Source organism: Geotrypetes seraphini, chromosome 3 (assembly GCF_902459505.1).
Source record: "Geotrypetes seraphini chromosome 3, aGeoSer1.1, whole genome shotgun sequence".
Classification (NCBI taxonomy): Eukaryota; Metazoa; Chordata; class Amphibia; order Gymnophiona; family Dermophiidae; genus Geotrypetes; species Geotrypetes seraphini.
Genome location: NC_047086.1, coordinates 137,022,183 through 137,041,971, shown reverse-complemented (window position 1 = coordinate 137,041,971; position 19,789 = coordinate 137,022,183). Strand labels below are relative to the sequence as shown.

Sequence of the window (19,789 nt, the reverse complement as noted above, 5' to 3'; positions counted from 1 at the left end):
ATAACGTAGAACATCTTCTTACTAAACTCAAACGTCTGTCGTCGAGTTGGTCGCCCCTCAAACTCTCTTGGTGGGGCAGACTGGATACTATTAGAATGATGATGATCCCGGTCATCAACTACACATTAAGTATGCTCCCCTGCGTACTTCAAACCTCTGAATATAAAAAACTAGAACAAATCCTGACCTCCTTTTTATGGAACGGCAAAACTCCTAGGATCAGTTTGCAGAAACTTAAATGTTCCAAAATGGAAGGAGGGGTTAACTTCCCTAATATACAAGATTATCATATGGCCTTCCTTCTACGTCAAAGTACTTTATGGTTCCATCCAACACAGACATCTCATACGCCTTTATGGGTGATCTTAGAATCAGATAGCTCTCCTTTCCCTCTAAAATATATGCCTGCAATGCATGGAACACAAGATGCAATTAAGAATCCGGTTGTAACATCTACTATACACGCTATAAAAGAATTTGATAAAATATCTAAAATACCCTGGGCTTTTTCTCTGTTTACTCCGATCTGGAATAACTCCAAATTCATGATTCAGAACAAACTGATTTCCTGGAAAAGATGGCAGACTCAGGGTATATGGACCGTTTCTCAACTATTTGACGGGCTTACTTGGACACTTTTTGAAACTTTATGTCGACTATATAATTTACCTCTCTCACAATTTTTTAGATGGTTGCAATTGACCCATTGCATTAAAAAGGCCTTTAAGCTGCACACGGTTGTTACTGATACCCCTACTTACATCTATTGTTGTGACCTGCTCGCCTGTTCACCCAAGGCGGCTTCCAAATGGTATAAGCTCTTACAGGGGTATAGGTATTCTTATGACCTGAACATTAGAGAGACCTGGCATAAAGAACTTGACCTAACACTGGAATTGGAAACTTGGACTGAGATATGGCTCTCTGCTGGCAGAGCCCTACATTCTGCCTCCATCCTACAATCAGCATTCTTCGTCCTACATAGAGCGTTTTGGACGCCTTGTAGGCTGGCAAAAATGAATACATCCTTATCCAAATTATGCTGGTCTTGTACATTACATGATGGTACACTTAAACATATGATTTTTGAATGCCCCATGCTCGGTAATTTTTGGCAAAAGATCTGGTCTGACATATGTGATATAATACATATTGACGAGCATATTTCATATTCAGTGATTATTATAGGTGCCCCAGCTTTAAAGATTCATCTAACTGACTCTGAAGGTATTCTACTGAGAGCACTCCTTCTATTAGCTATTAGAGTCATATTTTCCAATTGGAAAAACTTATCCGTTGTCTCACATGCTGCATGGTGGTCTAATTTGTCTCTCATTGTTAGGTATGAACTTCTTCATGCTAAAAAAGTGGGTTCGTTGACTCGCTTCCATGACATTTGGGACCCTGTTTTATACTACTGTTCAAAATATGTCTGAAATACTTACTTTTGATGCTTTTAGGGATACTTTTTCTGTTTTACTTATCTTGCGGATATTGCTTTGTACTCTTGATACTTTATCGCTTGTATATCTTTCCTTGTATTGTGTTTTTTGTTTACCTATAATACTATATATGCTTCAAGCACGTGATATTTGTTCATGCTATACTCTGATTTCCTCGTTTATCTGATACTTTACAGACATTGGTTTACCTCTCTGTATTTGATATTGTTGAAATGTTATTTGTTCTCTTTTTCACTCATAAATACAATAAAATTTTACTGAACTTAAAAAAAAAAAGAACTCTGCACATTTTCTAAAAATAGGTCAGTAGAAATATTTTCTGACAGGATGATACAACAACTCGGAACATGGAATTTAATGTAATTGTAAGGTAATAATCAGACTAGGGTCCTAAGCTGATAGTACGATTGAAACAGAAATTGGTCTTAAAAGTGCCATGTTTCAGTCATACAATATAAGCTTGATTCTTTCCTGAAGAAAGTCCCAACAAGACCTTGTATTTGCTGTTAATAGATTGTATCCGCTATAATATAACCTTTAGCGCGCATGCACACTTCAAACTCCGTACATCTGTGCTCAGTACATAAAGAAATGGTGAAAGGTGAGGTGGTGGGACTGGGATTCGACACCACCACCGTCCAACCACTCCTGCTAGATACAAAGCTCCGTCTTGCCTCGGCACTTCATTGGTAATGGTCTGCCCATCGAAGGCGCCGGTGGGCCTCTGATTGGGCTGCGGCAGAGTTGTTTTCAAGATCTCATAAAGAAGGGTGGAGTGGGGAGGAAGGCCGGTGGCGCTGGTGGTGGGACTGGATTTTGGGTCGGCCTGCACTGGCAAAATCTTGTGGTTCGGTTCGATAGACTCCGGAGGAGCTATGTGGTAGCCCCCATGCCCAGCCCCACCTATATCCTGACCCCATCCATGCCCCGCCACTACCATGCCTGGAACCTGCCTCTCACTGTTCAGAAGTTACCGGATGCCAGCCCTCATCACTAACAACAGTGAGCACATGACCTCGGTTCTTTCTCCCAGGGTGATGGCGTCGCCAGTGAAGCACTGGGGAAGAGTCCCAGAGAGAGTGCGGAGGTGGCAGCTTAGCTTCGGGAGACAACCTGCAGCTATTTGGATTTTCTTAAAGTGCAGGCACTATTAGAGTTGCTAACTGTACAAAATTGAACTGTATAAAATTGAAAAATAAATTACGTCTAGGAATTGTCCACGAGCCAGGAGGTGCTGGATTCGGGGGGAGGGAGTGGGAGAAGGGAGAGATGTTGGAGTCAACTGAGGAAAGGAGAGAGAGACTCAGGGATGATGTAATGGAGGGAGGGAGAGATGTCAGATTTAGGAGCTACAAGGGGGACAAGGAGAGATAGACTTCAGGGAGGATGGAGGGGGCAGGAGAAAGAGAGATGGTCTTGGGGAAGGATGGAGGGGACAGAAAAGGGAAAGATGGTAAAAGGGGTGAAATAGGGTCAGAGAGAGATGGTAGAAGGTGTGAAAAGGGGAAAGGGAGAGATGTAAATAGTAGGACAGCTGCTGCTTTGGGGCACTGAGGGAGGAGGGGTTGGTACGTCAGGACCGCTGCTGCCGTCTCGGGTAAGTAATGGGGGTCCGGGAGGCCAGACCCACATGGAGGGAAAGGCCCTGTTTGGTGATAAATGCAGTGAAGGATCTATGAGGGCCAAAAGGGTACAGAGGAAATGGTGAAAGGTGAGGTGGTTGGACTGGGATCAGTGGGAGGCAGGGTCCGGGCATGGTAGAAGTGGGGCATGGGTGGGGTCAGGGTATAGGTGGGGCTATTCTAGCACCCATTACTGTAACAAATGTAATGGGCTAAAACACTAGTATTCAAATAAAAAGCAAAACTAAGAAGAACAAAAATCTCTGCAAACAAAACACAGAAACAAACAGCAGAGACAACTAACCACTGATGGCAGAAAGGATATTCGAAGAAACCAAATGTTCAATGTAAAAGTGTCAGGAGCTGTCAGGAGCCTAAAACATACATATAATTATAAGCATATAAAAACATCAATAGATTAATAAATTATCAGTAATTTCTCCTGCCTGCTTTCTGATTACGGTAGTAGTTTGTAGAATAATTTAGGGCTCCTTTTACTAAGCTGCGCTAGCGGTTTTAGCGCGCACTACATGCTAACGCCTCCATAGAGCTTGCGTTAGTATTTTTTGTGTAGCGCGGGGGTTAGCGTGCGCTAAAAACGCTAGCACACCTTAGTAAAAGGAGTCCTTAGTCACTATTCACATGAATAGGTCTTTTTCATTTACCCCCTCTTCTATGAAACTGTGCTAGCAGTTTCTAGCACGGGGAGCCGCGTTGAATGGCCCACGCTGCTCCCGACGCTCATAGGAACTCATAGGAAGCGTGGCTCTCTGCGCTAAAAACCACTAGCGTGGTTTCATAGAAGAGGGGGTTAGGTTTAGAATTTGTTTACATAAATCTTGCAACAGCACACAAGAAAAGAAAGTTCCATTTTAAGTTATTTTCCATTGCACAGCTAATTTGGATGTTTTCTGTTGTTTGGGGGTCTGTTGAGTAAACTTTTTACTATTTAATTCAGCTGTTTGGATTCCAAAAACCAATTAGAACATATATTGTTAGTTTAAGCACTTTTCTCCTGCTTTGAGTTTTTCTTTTCTTTTGAGTTCTATTTGAATGTCTTCCCTTGCTATCAGCGCTGAGGGAATTTATTGCCTCTCAACTCAGCTATTTGGATTTTGTAAACATTATACAAGCACTGCCTTTTGCTTGTCAGTGCTGGGTCAATTATTTTTTGTTAAGTTCATTTCTGTTCTGTAGGCAGCATTCAGTATTATAATTATGTTTTCCTATTGGAGCTGAGAGAGGATCTGCTAAGGGGGAAGAAAAACTCAATTAGAATATCTTACCCAGCATTTAAACTTGGGGAAAAGATGAAACTTGGGCTTTAGTAGGTTATTTCATTGTCCTTCTCTGTTTTCGTTCAGTACTCTTCATTTTCAGCAAAGTCAATTTAAGCAATAGTGTAGCCTTTAGAGTCTCTGTTAGGGTTTTTATATAAAAAGTGTTTTAGTCTACAATAGTATTTTAGGTTGCATTTCGGAGCATAAGATCAGATTAGGGCACAGATAGCATCTGAAGAAAGTCTTGTTTACTGTGTAGAATACAGCTAGAAAAAAAAGTAGGCTAAAGCAGCTAGGGCTCTTCAGCTTGGTGAAGAGATGACTCAGGGGTGATATGATAAAGGTTTATAAAATACTGAGTGGAGTGGAAAAAGATGTGAAACGCTTTGTTCACTCTTTCCAAAATTACTAGGACCATGGGGCCTGCGATGAAGCTACTAAGTAGTAGATTTAAAACAAACCAGAGAAAATATTTCTTCACACAATATGTAATTAAATGCTGGAATTCATTGCCAGAGAATGTGGTGAAATCAGTTAGCTTAGCGGGGTTTAATAAAAGGCTTGGATAATTTCCTAAAAGAGAAGTCCATAGGCCATTATTGAGATGGATTGGGGAAAATCCACTGCTTATTCTTAGGATAAGCAGCATAAAATCTGTTTTATTACTTGGGACCTAGCTAGGTACTTGGCCAGTGTTAAAAACAGGATACTGGGCTTGATGGACCTTTGGTCTGTCCCAGTATGGCAAGTTTTATATTCTTAAGTACATATTATTCTCTTTTATCAGGAAATTTGTGACTAGTTTATGTTATTATTTCTTCTCTTATTGTGACTATTTTATGGAGTTTTAAAGATATCGTTTCATTTAATGGAAGGGTCATCCACTATCAAGAGTGATGCGGTATGTTTATATATTTATATTACTTGTGGACAGCATACCCAGTTATATAAGCTCTATTACATGCTTTTCCTATCTACTATGGTCTTATTCATTATGTTATTACGCTATTTGTTATGCTATTAAGAATTAATATCTTATTAGATCCTTTTGTATATCTTTTGAGATTCCTTTTATATTTAATGAGATTCATTGTACATTACTGAATATGGTGTTTTGATATGTTACTTGTATCTTCTATATCTGTTTATTAATAGGGATATACTTTTTTATATGCTTTATTTTCATTTGCATATTTAATATATACATGAGCTCCCTAGCTTTATGTAGACATCATTCGATAACTTATCAGTTTTTTCCTGAGGCAGGCCTTGCAGCCAAAACATGGCTCATGTTGAGTCACTTTATCAAATAAAGACTTTTACATTGAACATTTGGTTTTCTCAAATATCCTTGCTGCCATCACTGGACAGTCATCTCTGATTCTCAAATAAAGACATTTGATTGTCTGACTTAACAATGTAAGAGAGATAAAGTTAGTTGTAAGGAAACAAAACACTAGAAATATTAGAATAGGGTCCCCTGATTAAAAAGCTTACTTATACATACATAGCATGATTTTCAGGGTAGGTCCTAAAATAAGTCCTACCTCAAAAATAAGTCCTAGTTAGATAAACTCCCTGAAGCCCCTTCTAAATGTCCCCGACTCCATTCCTCCTGACAACAGTCCTGCCTGATTCGCCGGCGGCAGCGCTTTCTCACCCTCCCCCCCTATATGCAGCAGCTTTCCTCCCCTCTCACCCATCCTCTTCCACAGCATCTTTCCATCCCTCCCTCCCATCATCCCCGCGCAGCAGAACCCCGCCGACCCTCCCACCACGAGACCGACATATCATACCTCCGCACCCATCAGTATCGGCGACGGCACTCTGAATAGGCTGCTTTGCTGCCTTCCCCGAGGCCTTCCCTCTGCTGCAAAACTAATGATGTCATCAGTGATGCGGCGGCAAAAGGATGGGTTCTGCTGCACGAGGGGATGGGTGGAAGGGTCAGCAGGTTTATTAGGCCGGATCGTGGGTCAGACAAGCAGGGTGCAGAGTCTGCTAATCGGCCAGTATTTGTGGTATCATGCATATATATGGGACTGAGTGATGGAAGACAGAGTAGAAGGTAGGTTGAAGATAAATCGGAGCTGGGGATAAGGGAATTTCTACCCTGTAGACCTCTCCTCTCTGTCCTTATTCTTGGGTACCAACTGCAATGGAACACTTACAAAGGCTCTGGAAGTGCTTTTTTTTGTTTCCTTCATCCAAAGCAAATGTGGAAGGGAGACAGATTATTAAGGTACACAACCCTCTGCAATGTGGCACAAGAATTGGGGTCGAGAGGAAGGGAGAGATGATTGTTGTACATGAAAAAAATAAGACATTCCTGAAAATAAGCCCTAGTGCGTTTTGGGGACCAAAAATTAATATATGGCACTGCCTTATTTTCTGGGAAACTCGGTAGTACTCAAACAAAAATGGACAAAAAATTTCCCCAGTGTGCTTGAAGAGGTACACAAATCATCATGCCTCTTCAGTGATATGCCTGCAGCCACATGCCATAGTTACTGAAGCTTTTAATAATAAGCCAATTGTCTCAATGTAATGATATTAGTATTCAGAAAAGGGGATGGAGCTCATTGCCTCCCAATCCAGATAAGACTGAAGAAAATCAGCTGCAAGAAAGAAGGCTGTCAACAGGTATGCCAAGAACTGCTATGGAAATGATAACAAGTAGTACAAGAGATGTTAGAAATACAATTGATTGGCAAAAATAGATTCTTATATTTAGCACTGTAATATGGATGTTAAAGTGTAAACCTTCAGTTTGCATGGTTGTCTAGCTAGGAGTTGGGACATGCACAATTCTTTCAAGTATTTTACAAAAGTCTCCTGAAAGTGCTAGCACATATAGTGAGAATGTTTATTTTGGGACAAATAAGCTTGTTTGAGGTTTTGAATCTATAATGACAGGAACTTACATGTGTGCACATAACTGCTTTAAAATAAAATCTATATGCATATCAGATTCTACAAAACTGATGTCCAGAAAGATCCAGTTAAGAAGGCAAATGAAAAACTCATTTTAAAGGCAGGTTTTGCCCCAGGCGATAGCATCTATTGAGAAAACTCCATCACTTTGTCTGTGTATAGACTTAGGCACAAAGAAACACACACACACAAACATGCCTCATATTGACATTGTTACTTTAATAAGACACACTTTACCATGCCTTTTCACACCCAGTTCCCAAACAAACATGCATGAAAAGCGTGCACTTTTTAACTTGTTTATGAGGTTGTTTTAAATACCAGAGAAATAAGCAAATTCCCCCCAATCACTTGTGCAAACCCTAAGTCTAAACCAGTTTGCCAGACACTTGTATCTGCATTAGAGCAGGTGTAAATGCTGACATCTAATTATTTTAATAGCTGTATTGGCATGCAAAATCAGAAATACTGTCATACTTTTCTGGCTTGCCTAGAATATGCCTTTGGAAAATGCATACTGCATATTTCCACCTACAGTAATGTTCCCTCTAAGCTAGGAAAGCAGATGTGCAAGTCATGATGTGTTCTGAGCACAGTTGATTTGGCAGGGCTGGTGCGTGGTGTGTTGGTAGGGGGTTGCAAAGATAAACAATTTTTTGAAAATTATGACAAATTATATTTTAAAAAATCGAGAAGAACTGGAACTGAAAATATAAAGCGGTAAATAAAATATATTTATACTCGTATACATATTAAAACAATATTTAAAAAATCAAGAAGAATGGGAAAGAATATTAAAACAATATTTAAAAAATCGAGAGGAACTGGAAAGAAAATATAAAGTGGTAAATAAAATATATTTATACTCATATACATATTAAAACAATATTAAAAAAGTAACTTAAGAGGAATATAGTGATATGAAAAAGTTTTAATCTCCCCTCCCTTCTGATTTCCTCTATTATTGCAATAAGTCACACTATAATATAACCATAAAATAATTTACCTAGCAATGTTTTTGGAAGGTTGCCAAAGGGCCACCAGGCTTCAGCTCCACTAGCCTTAGTTTGCTGATTACCAAACATGGTTAGAGCAGCCAGCTGAGAACTAGAAAAGCCAGAGCTCAAATCCCATTGATATTGCTTGAGATCATGAACAAGTCACTTAACTCTCCAATGCCTCAGATACAAAACTTATAAGCCCTCCAGGGATATGAAAGATACTTACTGTACATAATATAACATGCCTTGAGTCATTACTGAGAAAAATATATCTAAATCCAAAACTGAATACCAGGTACAGTGTGAACTTAAGTAGTGGCATAGTAAGGGGGGAGGGGCATTCCGCCCTGGGCACCATGTTGGTGGGGGTGCTGACACCCCTCCTCCTCTCTGTCTCTTCCCATTCACAGAAACATAGAAACATGAAGGCAGATAAAGGCCAAATGGCCCATCTAGTCTGCCCATCCACAGTAACTATTATCTCTTTCTCTCTCTGAGAGATCCCACGTGCCTATCCCAGGCCCTTTTGAATTCAGACACAGTCTCTGTCTCCACCACCTCTACTGGGAGACTGTTCCATGCATTTACCACCCTTTCTGTAAAAAAGTATTTCCTTAGATTACTCCGGAGCATATCACCTCTTAACTTCGTCCTATGCCCTCTAATTGCAATTTCCTTTCAAATGAAAAAGACTTGACCCATGCACATTTACATTACGTAGGTATTTAAACGTCTCTGTCTCACAAGAAAAAAACAAAGAGTAATAGAAAAAAAATCCCAAAATTTAACTGCAAAATAATACTCACCAGAGATGGGTTACACTCCTCAGATAACCATTTCGCAAACCAGTGGAGAAAAAGCCTCAAAAATTTCAATGCAGCAGTAAACAACTTCAATACTGTTTAAAGTCCAAGCTGCTTATGTACTATCACTGGCAAAAAACTCCACCACCACTGAAATGTCATTATCAAAAGGGTAATATATCCATCACTGTGCACAGGAAAAGCAAAAAAGTTTTACTTAGCTTGGGACCATGGTCTGAAACGCCGTGCTGTGCTGGTAGAAAATGTCTGGCCAGACTGTAGATGAAAACACCACGGCACCATTTAGATGTACAATCCAGAATCCATGCCCAATACCTCCTTTTTCCTACTGACCATACCTCTCCCTATGCAACCTAGCATCCTTCTAGCTTTTGCCATCACCTTTTCAACCTGTTTGGCAAGATCATCACATACAATCGCACCCAAGTCCCGCTCTTCTGTCGTGCACATAAGTTCGTCATTCCCCTAAATTGTACAGTTTCCTTGGGTTTTTGCAGCCCAAATGCATGACCTTGCATTCCTCCCCTCCACGTGGGCACCTCCCTTCTCTTCTCCCATATCTCTAGTTGAAGCTGTTGCGGCGGTCAACAACATGCTGTTCGCGACCCCATCGGCTCTCCCATTGATGCCACTTCTGGGTGCTGTGCATAAGAAGTGACGTCAGAGGGAGGGCTGACGGGGTCACAAGGAGCACATTGTTGACCGCCATGAACAACAACTTCAACTAGAGGTACAGGGGAAAGGAAGGGGACACGGTCAGCAGGCAGAATTGGAAAAGGAGGGGGGATGGAGATGAGTGCGAGGGAGGGGTACCACCATCCCGGGCACCTCTCACCCTCACTATGCCACTGAAGTTAAGTAATACAAAACACTATAAATGTCTCTCAGGACCTACAGAGCAATTGCAACATGCCATAATAGCAGTAACTTCCACAAGTCACACAAGCACCTACCTAGGAAAAGACAATACCAAAAATACTGTAGTGATCACTAAAACATCAACAAATCTATTTGAAATCTAAACAAACCAGATTAAAAGAGATCAATCATGCAATCAGTGCTAACAGAAAAACGAAAACCATGTCTCTTTCAAATATGCAGAACACAGATCTTCACCTAGTACAGAATAAGTAACCACAATATAAAAATAGAAATACAAATTAAATTGAACCCCTAGGAAGCTAGACTTTTCATAAAGTGCAACTCCAGAGAAACAGAAAGCAATGTGTGTGTCCCTGTACTGTGCAAAATATAATTATGGCATTCTGATATATTCCAACCACTACATTACAAATTAACCAAAGCAAACAAAAGCTCATACCTAATTGCCTAGTTGATGCACAGAATCCAGAAAATACTATTTCAAACTCTCACCTTTATTACAATCATTAAAAACAAATACACAACATCGTAGTGTAGACTATTCACTTAAGTATTGGCAGTGTTGAGCAGCGGCAGAGAGAGTTAGAAGGGAGCAAGAAGCAGGCAGAAAGAAGAAAGAAAGCACAGAAACAAAAAGGAGCCAAGGGAGGAGGCAGAGAAGAGCCGGAAACAAGGGGCAGTGGCGAGAGTAAGCTCCGCCCACCCCACCGCGTCAGCAGTCACCACCCGAACTCCTCCTTAAAAGGGGAGGAGCCAAAGGCGCACGCGGTGTTGAGCAGCGGCAGAGAGAGTTAGAAGGGAGCAAGGAGCAGGCAGAAAGAAGAAAGAAATCACAGAAACAAAAAGGAGCCGAGGGATGAGGCAGAGAAGAGCCAGAAGCTAGGGGCAGCGGCGAGAGTAAGCTCCGCCCACCCCCACTGCATCGGCAGAGTCACCAACCGAAGTCCTCCTTAAAAGGGGAGGAGCCAACGGCACACAGCTGTTCGGCGTACGGCAAAGGCGCTCGCCTTAGTAAGAGCGCCTTTGTGAAGGGCCTCAAGAAGGGCTGAGTCAGTACACCCAAGGACACCAGGGAAGACCAGCAAGGTAAGGACAACAACAAAGAACAGATAAATAACCAAACTAGCACAAAAGAGAAAACCATAGTACACGCAGAGGGGGTACACATACATACAAAACAACAACAGGAATAGGGAAGTAGCATGCAGAGAAAACACACACGCACAAGCAAAAGGGTACCAGCGATATAATAAAGAGTACTCTAAAAGACGGACAGCAATGGAAGCAGACTACCTCCCCTTGGGGAGGCAGTCGTAAGTATGCGGTCGGTGCCAGGAACTGAAAAGCTTGAAGGCGGAAGTTAGTCGATTGAACTGGAGGGACTTTACATCACAGAAGACCCAATCGGGATGACTGAAGACCCTATGAGAGAGAGGCACATCGAGAAACAAGTCCGGGAGCTCGAGAAGTTCATTGAAGAGGCCTACAGGAGGGTGGAAGAAAATGAACAGCACAGTGAAGATGAAGTTACACCACATGGAATGGAGAACAGGAGCAATCTGACTCCCAAGGAAGAAGACGCCCATAGAATTATCTCGCAGGAAGAGGAGGCAAGGTCTTGTCGATGCCTAGAAGAGGAAGCTGTGAGGCACATTGAGGACACGGACCTACGACCAGAACGAAAACTGAAAAAAGGAAAGTCTGCGATCCTAGTGGGAGACTCAGTCCTAAGGCAAGTAGATAGCCACAAAGCAGGAGGGAGAGAGGATCAACTAGTGACCTGCCTCCCAGGTGCAAGAACAAAGGACACCGTCGACAGAATTGAAAGGATCCTAGAAGGAGCAGAGATGGAAGAAACTGCGGTGATGATCCACATCGGGACAAATGATGTCAGCAGGAGAGACTACAGTAGGAATGCACTGATCGAACAGTTCAAGACTCTGGGAAGGAAGTTGAAGATGAGGACTCAGAAGATAGTGTTTTCAGAGATCCTACCAGTACCGAGGGCAGATGTGAAGAGGCAGACTGAACTACAATCAATAAATGCATGGATGAGGAGATGGTGTAAGGAAGAGAGGTTCCACTTCGTGAGGAACTGGACAACGTTTTGGGGCAAAAACAAGCTCTTCAGGAGAGATGGACTACACCCGAGTGCGTCGGGAACAAGACTTCTAGCAAACAATGTCAGAAGAGGAATAGAGCAGGCTTTAAACTAAGAAGAAGGGGATTGTCAATGATTCGGCAAAAGGTATCCCGAGAAGATACTGAGAGGGAAAAATGCTGGGAAGAATCAACGGGCAAAAAACAAGACTTGATAGACCAAGAGGAGCATAAGAAGGACGTAGCACAGGGGAAAAACACAATGGGCAAAAAACAAGAGCTGACAGCTCAAGATGAGGATAATAAGAAGAACGTAACACAGGAAAAGAAAACGCAGACAAAAAAACACCAGGATTTAAACTGCATGTATACTAATGCAAGGAGCCTAAGGAACAAAATGTGAGAACTAGAAGTCATGGCCAAAAATGAGAACCTACACATCATTGGAGTCTCTGAAACATGGTGGAATGAAGAAAACAAATGGGACATAGTACTACCGGGGTACAAACTTTATCGCGAAGACAGGTAAGGTCAGAAAGGAGGAGGAATAGCCCTATACATAAAGGATAACATGCACTCGACCAGAGTGGACACAGTGACGACGACCGACAAATTGGAATCACTATGGGTTAAAATACCAGGAAGAAATGGGCCCGAGATAAAGATGGGCCTGTACTACCATCCACCTGGGCAATCCGAAGAAAGCGACAAAGAAATGAGAGCCGAGAATGCAAAAGCGGAAACATGATTGTTATGGGAGACTTCAACTATCCCGGGATAGACTGGAGTCTTGGAAACTCAAAATGTGCTAGCGAGACCGGATTCCTGGAGGCTATACAGGACTTCTTCATGGAGCAGCTTGTCAGAGAACCAATGATAGGAAATTCCACTCTGGACCTCATCCTCAATGGGCTTAGAGGGCCTGCAAAGTAAGTGGAAGTAGTGGGACCATTGGGAAACAGCGATCACAACGTGATCAAGCTCAAAGTTGAAGTTGGAATATCGAAAGGGAAGAGAACCGCAGCGACAACTTTAAACTTCAAGAAAGGAAATTACGAAGCGATGAGAGTAATGGTAAGAAAGAAACTTAGAAGCAACTCAAAGAAATACCAGACTGTAGAGCAAGCCTGGTCACTATTCAAAGACACGGTGAGCGAAGCGCAAAATCTGTACATCCCCAGATTTAGAAAAGGATGCAAAAAGAATCAAACTAGAGACCCGGCGTGGATAACCAGAGAAGTGAGGAAAGCGATAGGAGACAAGAAACATTCATTCCGGGAATGGAAAAAGGACAAAATTGGGGAGAACTGGAAAGAGCACAGGAAGTATCAAAATGAATGTCACCGCGTGGTTAGAAGAGCAAAAAGAGAATATGAAGAGAGGCTAGCAAGGGAAGCAGGAAATTTCAAACCGTTCTTCAGATATGTTAAAGGGGAGCAGCCTGCTAGGGAGAAGGTGGGACAGCTGGATGACGGAGATAGAAAAGGAGTGGTGAAGGAGGAAAAAGAGGTGGCGGATAGACTATATATGTTCTTTTCGTCAGTATTTACAAAAGAGGACACATCCAACGTGCCAGAACCTGAAAAAATCTTCACAGGGGACCAGGTAGAAAAATTAACATCAATGGAGGTAAGCCTCGAAGACGTATATAGGCAGATAGATAGATTAAAAAATGACAAATCTCTGGGCCCAGACGGAATCCACCCCAGGGTTTTGAAGGAACTAAAGGAGGAAATAGCAGAGCTACTACAGCAGGTTTGTAACCTGTCCCTGAGTACAGGCGTGATCTCGGAGGATTGGAAGACAGCAAATGTTACGCTCATCTTCAAAAAGGGAGCAAGAGGTGACCTGGGGAACTACAGACCGGTAAGTCTGACTTCGGTTCTGGGGAAGATGGCGGAAGTGCTGATAAAAGACAACATCGATGAGCATCTAGAAAGAAATAAACTGATGAAAACAAGCCAGCATGGCTTCTGCAAGGGAAGATCATGCCTAACGAACTTATTACACTTCTTTGAAGGAATTAACAAATGAATGGACAAAGGGGACCCCATAGAAATCGTATACTTGGATTTCCAAAAAGCCTTTGACAAGGTACCCCATGAACGCCTACAACGGAAACTGAAGAGCCATGGGGTGGAAGGAGACGTACATAGATGGATCAAAAATTGGTTGGCGGGTAGGAGTGAAGGGCCACTACTCTGATTGGAGGAGGGTCACAAGTGGTGTTCCACAGGGGTCAGTGCTCGGACCGCTGCTGTTCAATGTTTTTATAAACTATCTAGAAACAGGGACGAAGTGCGAGGTAATAAAGTTCTCATACGACACCAAACTATTTAATGGAGCTGGGACAAAGGAGGACTGTGAAGCTTTACAAAGGGACCTGAACAAACTAGAAGAGTGGGCGGCGAGATGGCAGATGAAATTTAATGTAGAGAAATGTAAAGTCTTGCATGTGGGAAACAGAAACCCAAAGTACAGCTATACGATAGGAGGGCTGGAATTGGGTGAAAGTACCCTAGAAAAGGACTTAGGGATAATGGTGGACAAGACAATGAAGCTGTTGGCACAGTGCGCAGCGGCCTCAAAGAAGGCAAATAGAATGCTGGGTATTATCAAGAAAGGTATTACAGCCAGAACGAAAGAGGTTATTCTGCCATTGTATCGGGCAATGGTGCACCCGCATCTGGAGTACTGCGTCCAATATTGGTTGCCATTCCTAAAGAAGGATATGGCGTTACTCGAGATCCAGAAAAGAGCGACATGACTGATAAAAGGTATGGAAAACCTTTCATATGCTAAAAGACTAGAGAAACTGGGGCTCTTTTCACTGGAAAAGCGGAGACTTAGAGGGGACATGATAGAGACTTACAAGATCATGAAGGGCATAGAGAAAGTGGAGAGGGACAGATTCTTCAAACTTTCGAAAACTACAAGAACGAGAAGGCACTCGGAAAAATTAAAAGGGGACAGATTCAGAACAAACGCTAGGAAGTTCTTCTTCACTCAAAGGGTGGTGGACACCTGGAATGAGCTTCCAGAGGGTGTGATAGGACAGAGCACAATATCAGGGTTCAAGAAAGGATTATATAAATTCCTGAAGGGAAAAGGGATGGAAGGGTATAGATAGAAAATACTATACAGGTCCTGGACCTGATGGGTTGCCATGTGAGCGGACTGCTGGGCATGATGGACCTCTGGTCTGACTCAGCAGAAGCAATGCTTATGTTCTTATGTTTTCAAATAATAATAATAAGAACATAAGAACTGCCATACTGGGACAGACTGAAGGTCCATCAAGCCCAGTACATTGTCCTGATTTCAACAGTGGCCAACCCAGGTCACAAGTACCTAGCTAGATCTCAAGCCCAGGTTGTCTCCATAGAAGATCAAGAAAAACAATGTACGCAATTTACTCTTTCCAAAAATATTAGGTCTAGGGGGCATTTGATGAAGCTACTAAGTAGTAGCTTTAAAACAAGCCAGAGAAAATATTACATCATACAATGTGTAATTAAACTCTGAAATTCATTGCTTTAGAATGTGGTGAAATAAGTTATCTTAGCAGGGTTTAAAAAAGGTTTGGATAATTTCCTAAAAGAGAAGTCCATAGGCCATTTTTCAGAAGGCTTGGGGAAATCCACTGCTTATTCTTAGACTAAGCAGCATAAAAACTGTTTTACTTCTTGTGATCTAGCTAGGTATTTGGAACCTGGGTTGTAAACATGATGTTGAACTTGATGGCCTTTAGGTCTGTCCCAGTATGGCAATTCTTATGGCAACATGTGTTGCAGGTCTTTGTAATTTTGCAGTGAGAGAGGCTGAAATTGATATGGCTCTTGATTGACTCAGACACCTAAGGCCCCTTTTGGTATCTGAGCCAATCAGGGCATTAGGTCCCTCCCCATGCATCCTAGGATCTACCAGGAAAGGGAAGGCCTGCCATTTTGCAGTGGTGGGCCCGAAGAGCAGGGCATCCCTCCTGCTGTCAATTAAATTACAGGTACCGGGGATGGTGGTAGGGTTTTAGGGGCATCTCTCCTGCTGACTTATTTTTTTTGTAGGAAAGGGAGCGGGGGAAGAGAGGGGTCAGTTTTGGGAGAGTTTGCGGGGGGGATCGTGGTAGGCAGGATGGAGTGGTTATCTTTTATGCCGATTATGGTTGGTACGGGGGGGATCCGTGGTGGCAGGAGGGAGTGGGCATCCCTCCTGCCTCCATTCTGGTTGGGGGTGAACATAAGCAATGCCTCTGCTGGGTCAGACCTGAGGTCCATCGTGCCCAGCAGCCCACTCACGCGGCGGCCCCAACAGGTCCAGGACCTGTGCAGTGATCCTCTATTTATACCCTTCTATCTCCCTTTCCAGCAGAAAATTGTCCAATCCTTTCTTAAACCCCAATACCGTACTCTGCCCTATTACGTCCTCTGGAAGCGCATTCCAGGTATCCACCACACGCTGGGTAAAGAAGAACTTCCTAGCATTTGTTTTGAATCTGTCCCCTTTCAGTTTTTCCGAATGCCCTCTTGTTCTTATATTTTTTGAAAGTTTGAAGAATCTGTCCCTCGTTACTCTCTCTATGCCCCTCATGATCTTATAAGTCTCTATCATATCCCCTCTAAGTCTCCTCTTCTCCAGGGAAAAGAGACCCAGTTTCTCCAATCTCTCAGCGTATGAAAGGTTTTCCATCCCTTTTATCAGACGTGTCGCTCTCCTCTGAACCCTCTCGAGTAACGCCATATCCTTCTTAAGGTACGGCGACCAATATTGGACGCAGTATTCCAGATGCGGGCGCACCATCGCCCGATACAGCGGCAGGATATCTTCTTTCGTCCTGGTTGTAATACCCTTCTTGATTATACCTAGCATTCTATTCGCTCTCTTAGCGGCCGCTGCGCACTGTGCCGTCGGCTTCATTGTCATGTCCACCATTACCCCCAAGTCCCTTTCTTGGCAGATTTTATTTTATTTATTTAAAAAATTTCTATACCGTTTTAAACCAAAACGGTTTATAAAAATGTTGCATACATAAAATTTTACAGCAAATAAAACAAATGAACACAGCTGATCAAAATCTTAAGAAAATCAGCAAACAGGGAAAATCACTACTTAAAGAAACACATTTACAAACAATTGTGTTTTAAATAGTTTGCTGTATGTGCCCCTATCACCACATTTCCATATTTGCCCAACAAGAGAGTTCCACAATCTTACCCCTGCACAACAAATGTCATTACGTTGGTTTCTACATATTTTGGATTAACATTCACCTTCAGCAGGGCAGAATTTTCAGAGCGCAATGATCTTTTCGGTTGGTAACTCATCTTGTTCTTAAAGAATTCAGGGATCGTACCGTATAAGAATTGATGACAAATCATCACTGCTTTATACTGAATTCTAAGATAAGGTGTAATATGTTCATATCTCGACGTTCTCGTTATCAATCTAGCCGCTGCATTTTGTACCACTTGCAATGCCCTGCACCTAATCTTGGTTATTCCAAGGTACAGGACATTGCAGTATTCAAGCCTCGATAGGACCATCGCCTGCAAAACAGTACGAAAGTCAAAAGATGACAGCATTGGTTTCACTCAATACAATAAATGTATCTGTGCAAAGCATGCTTGTACTGTCTTAGCCACTTGACAGTTCATTGTAAGGCCTGAACCAAGTCTTACTCCTGGAATTGTCTTTGACTCTCTCATTTGCAGTACTTCATCCATCATCTTTAATTCCTATGGCCACCTATCCTGGTCAGATCTCCCTACAAACATTATTTCTGTCTTCTCCACATTCAATCTCAAACCCTGCTTTTCCATCCATCTGACAATCTTACTCATATAATTACTCATCAATCTCTCCAAATCTTCTCCCCATACACACACGCACAACATCTGTGCCATTAAAAAAGAAAAAAAGCCCCAACAGCTGAGTGGCAGAAGGCTGCTTTGGAGCTTCACCTGCCTTTCAGTTGATCGAGCTTATCCAAACCAGTTCTGCGCATGTATCCAGTTGCTCTAAAAGCAACTGGTCCAGTGTGGATAATGGCAAACCTCCATGCAAAGCATTTGCACGGAAACCGGTTGGAACATCGATCCCTGTTCCACAATCATCCAAAAAATCGGCCAACAGCAACTTGCACAGTCTTAACAACTGTGTTTTGTGCATCTAGACTAGAGTTCTCTAATTGCTGTGGCTACTCTCAGAGCCATCAGAGAGACAAGAAAGGGTGACAGGTCAAAAGTGCGCGCTGACAAAGGCGCGCCAAGACAACTGAGTGCAAAGCAGAAGCCCGCGCTGAAGAAAAACAGTGTTTTAAGGGGCTCCGATGGGGGGTGTGGGGAATACAGATTGCACCGGCGTTGTGGGGGGTTGTAACCCCCACATTATACTGAAAACTTCACTTTTTCCCTAAAAAACAGGGAAAAAGTTAAGTTTCTAGTATAATGAACCCCTCAAACCCCCCACAACGCCGCACTACGCCGGCGCGATCTGTATTCAGTAAAGTGGGGGGTTCCCCACCAACACCCCACGTTGGAGCCCCTTAAAACACTATTTTCTTTGGTGCGGGCTTCCGCCTTGTGCTCAGTTGTCTCGGCGAACCTTTGTCGGCGCGTGCTTTGACTATGAACCCAAGAAAAAGTAGACAGTTGGAATGAGAAGATAAATCCTATTGACTCTAGCTCAGCTTCTGCCACTGCCCCCTACATAACAGCTGCAACAGCCCTGCTGAAGATAATGAAATACACACTGTATCTGAATGAAATGCCTTGAGCTACTAATGAAAAGTTGAGAGCTAAATATTAATTAATTAATTGGTTCCTTCTCCTGAATCCTATGTTTAAGGTACAAAGGCTCCCCCTACCTATTTTTAAACACCTTGAAATTTCTAACTCTGTAAAATGTTTTTGAGTTCAGTTAGCACAAAAGGTGGCATATGAATCAGATTTTTTCTTTGCATAGCAAATGTGCTTAACTCACCTGAATGCAATTCCTTTACTAAAGATGACATGGTATTTGTGATTGAATCTGCTGCTACCAGTAAATCATTGCGGAGATTTCTCCTTGTACCTATAAGGCAAATACAAGCAAGAAAATTAAGCATTTTATTAACATTTTATAAATAATTTCATACCCAAAAAATAAACCTTTGTTTCACTGTACATAACAGAAAGACAGCCTTTTATAAAACAACTTGAACAAACTTATCATCTATGGTCAAATGTAGGCTTTGGGGCATAGTGAGATATGAAATGCATACTGAAAAATAAAGATGCACCATACATTGACATCCTAAGACAGAAAATAGTTAAGAAAAACACTTCTCCAGTTGAAGGAATGTTAGCATTTACAGGGATATGCTAAAAGATAAGAAGCCCCCAATTTTTTTATTTCTTCACGCATAGAAAGAAATTCTTTTCTGTGGTCTTGTGTTATTTTGGATACATCTGGATAAATCCAAATTCTTTGTCCAGAAAAATCTTGATGTGAATTGCGAAAATAGAGTTTCATTATAAGGTTTAAATCTTGTTCAAATACAAAGGAAACTAGGAGCGTCCCCCTTTCCTTAACATCGGAAAGGGATTCCTCCAAAATTGCAGTCAAATCTTTTTCAATTACCAATTTCCTTCTTCAGAAGCCTTAGTCATAGTATTCGGAGTATAATATATTTTATTAAGAGGAGGA

General features: G+C 42.1%; 1 protein-coding gene across 10 annotated transcripts in view; it reads right to left on the bottom strand.

The window, feature by feature from the left end:
- DTNB (dystrobrevin beta) overlaps positions 1–19,789 on the bottom strand; it is a 420,990-nt gene that overhangs the window by 76,013 nt on the left and 325,188 nt on the right. For all 10 annotated transcript variants that reach the window (XR_004538816.1, XR_004538817.1, XM_033938256.1 and 7 more), the window contains one exon: positions 19,085–19,174. Coding sequence is in view for 8 of the 10 variants with exons in the window: in XM_033938256.1 (XP_033794147.1) it covers positions 19,085–19,174 (90 nt within the window). In the remaining 2 variants the exon portion in view is untranslated. The remainder of the gene's footprint in view (positions 1–19,084; positions 19,175–19,789) is intronic.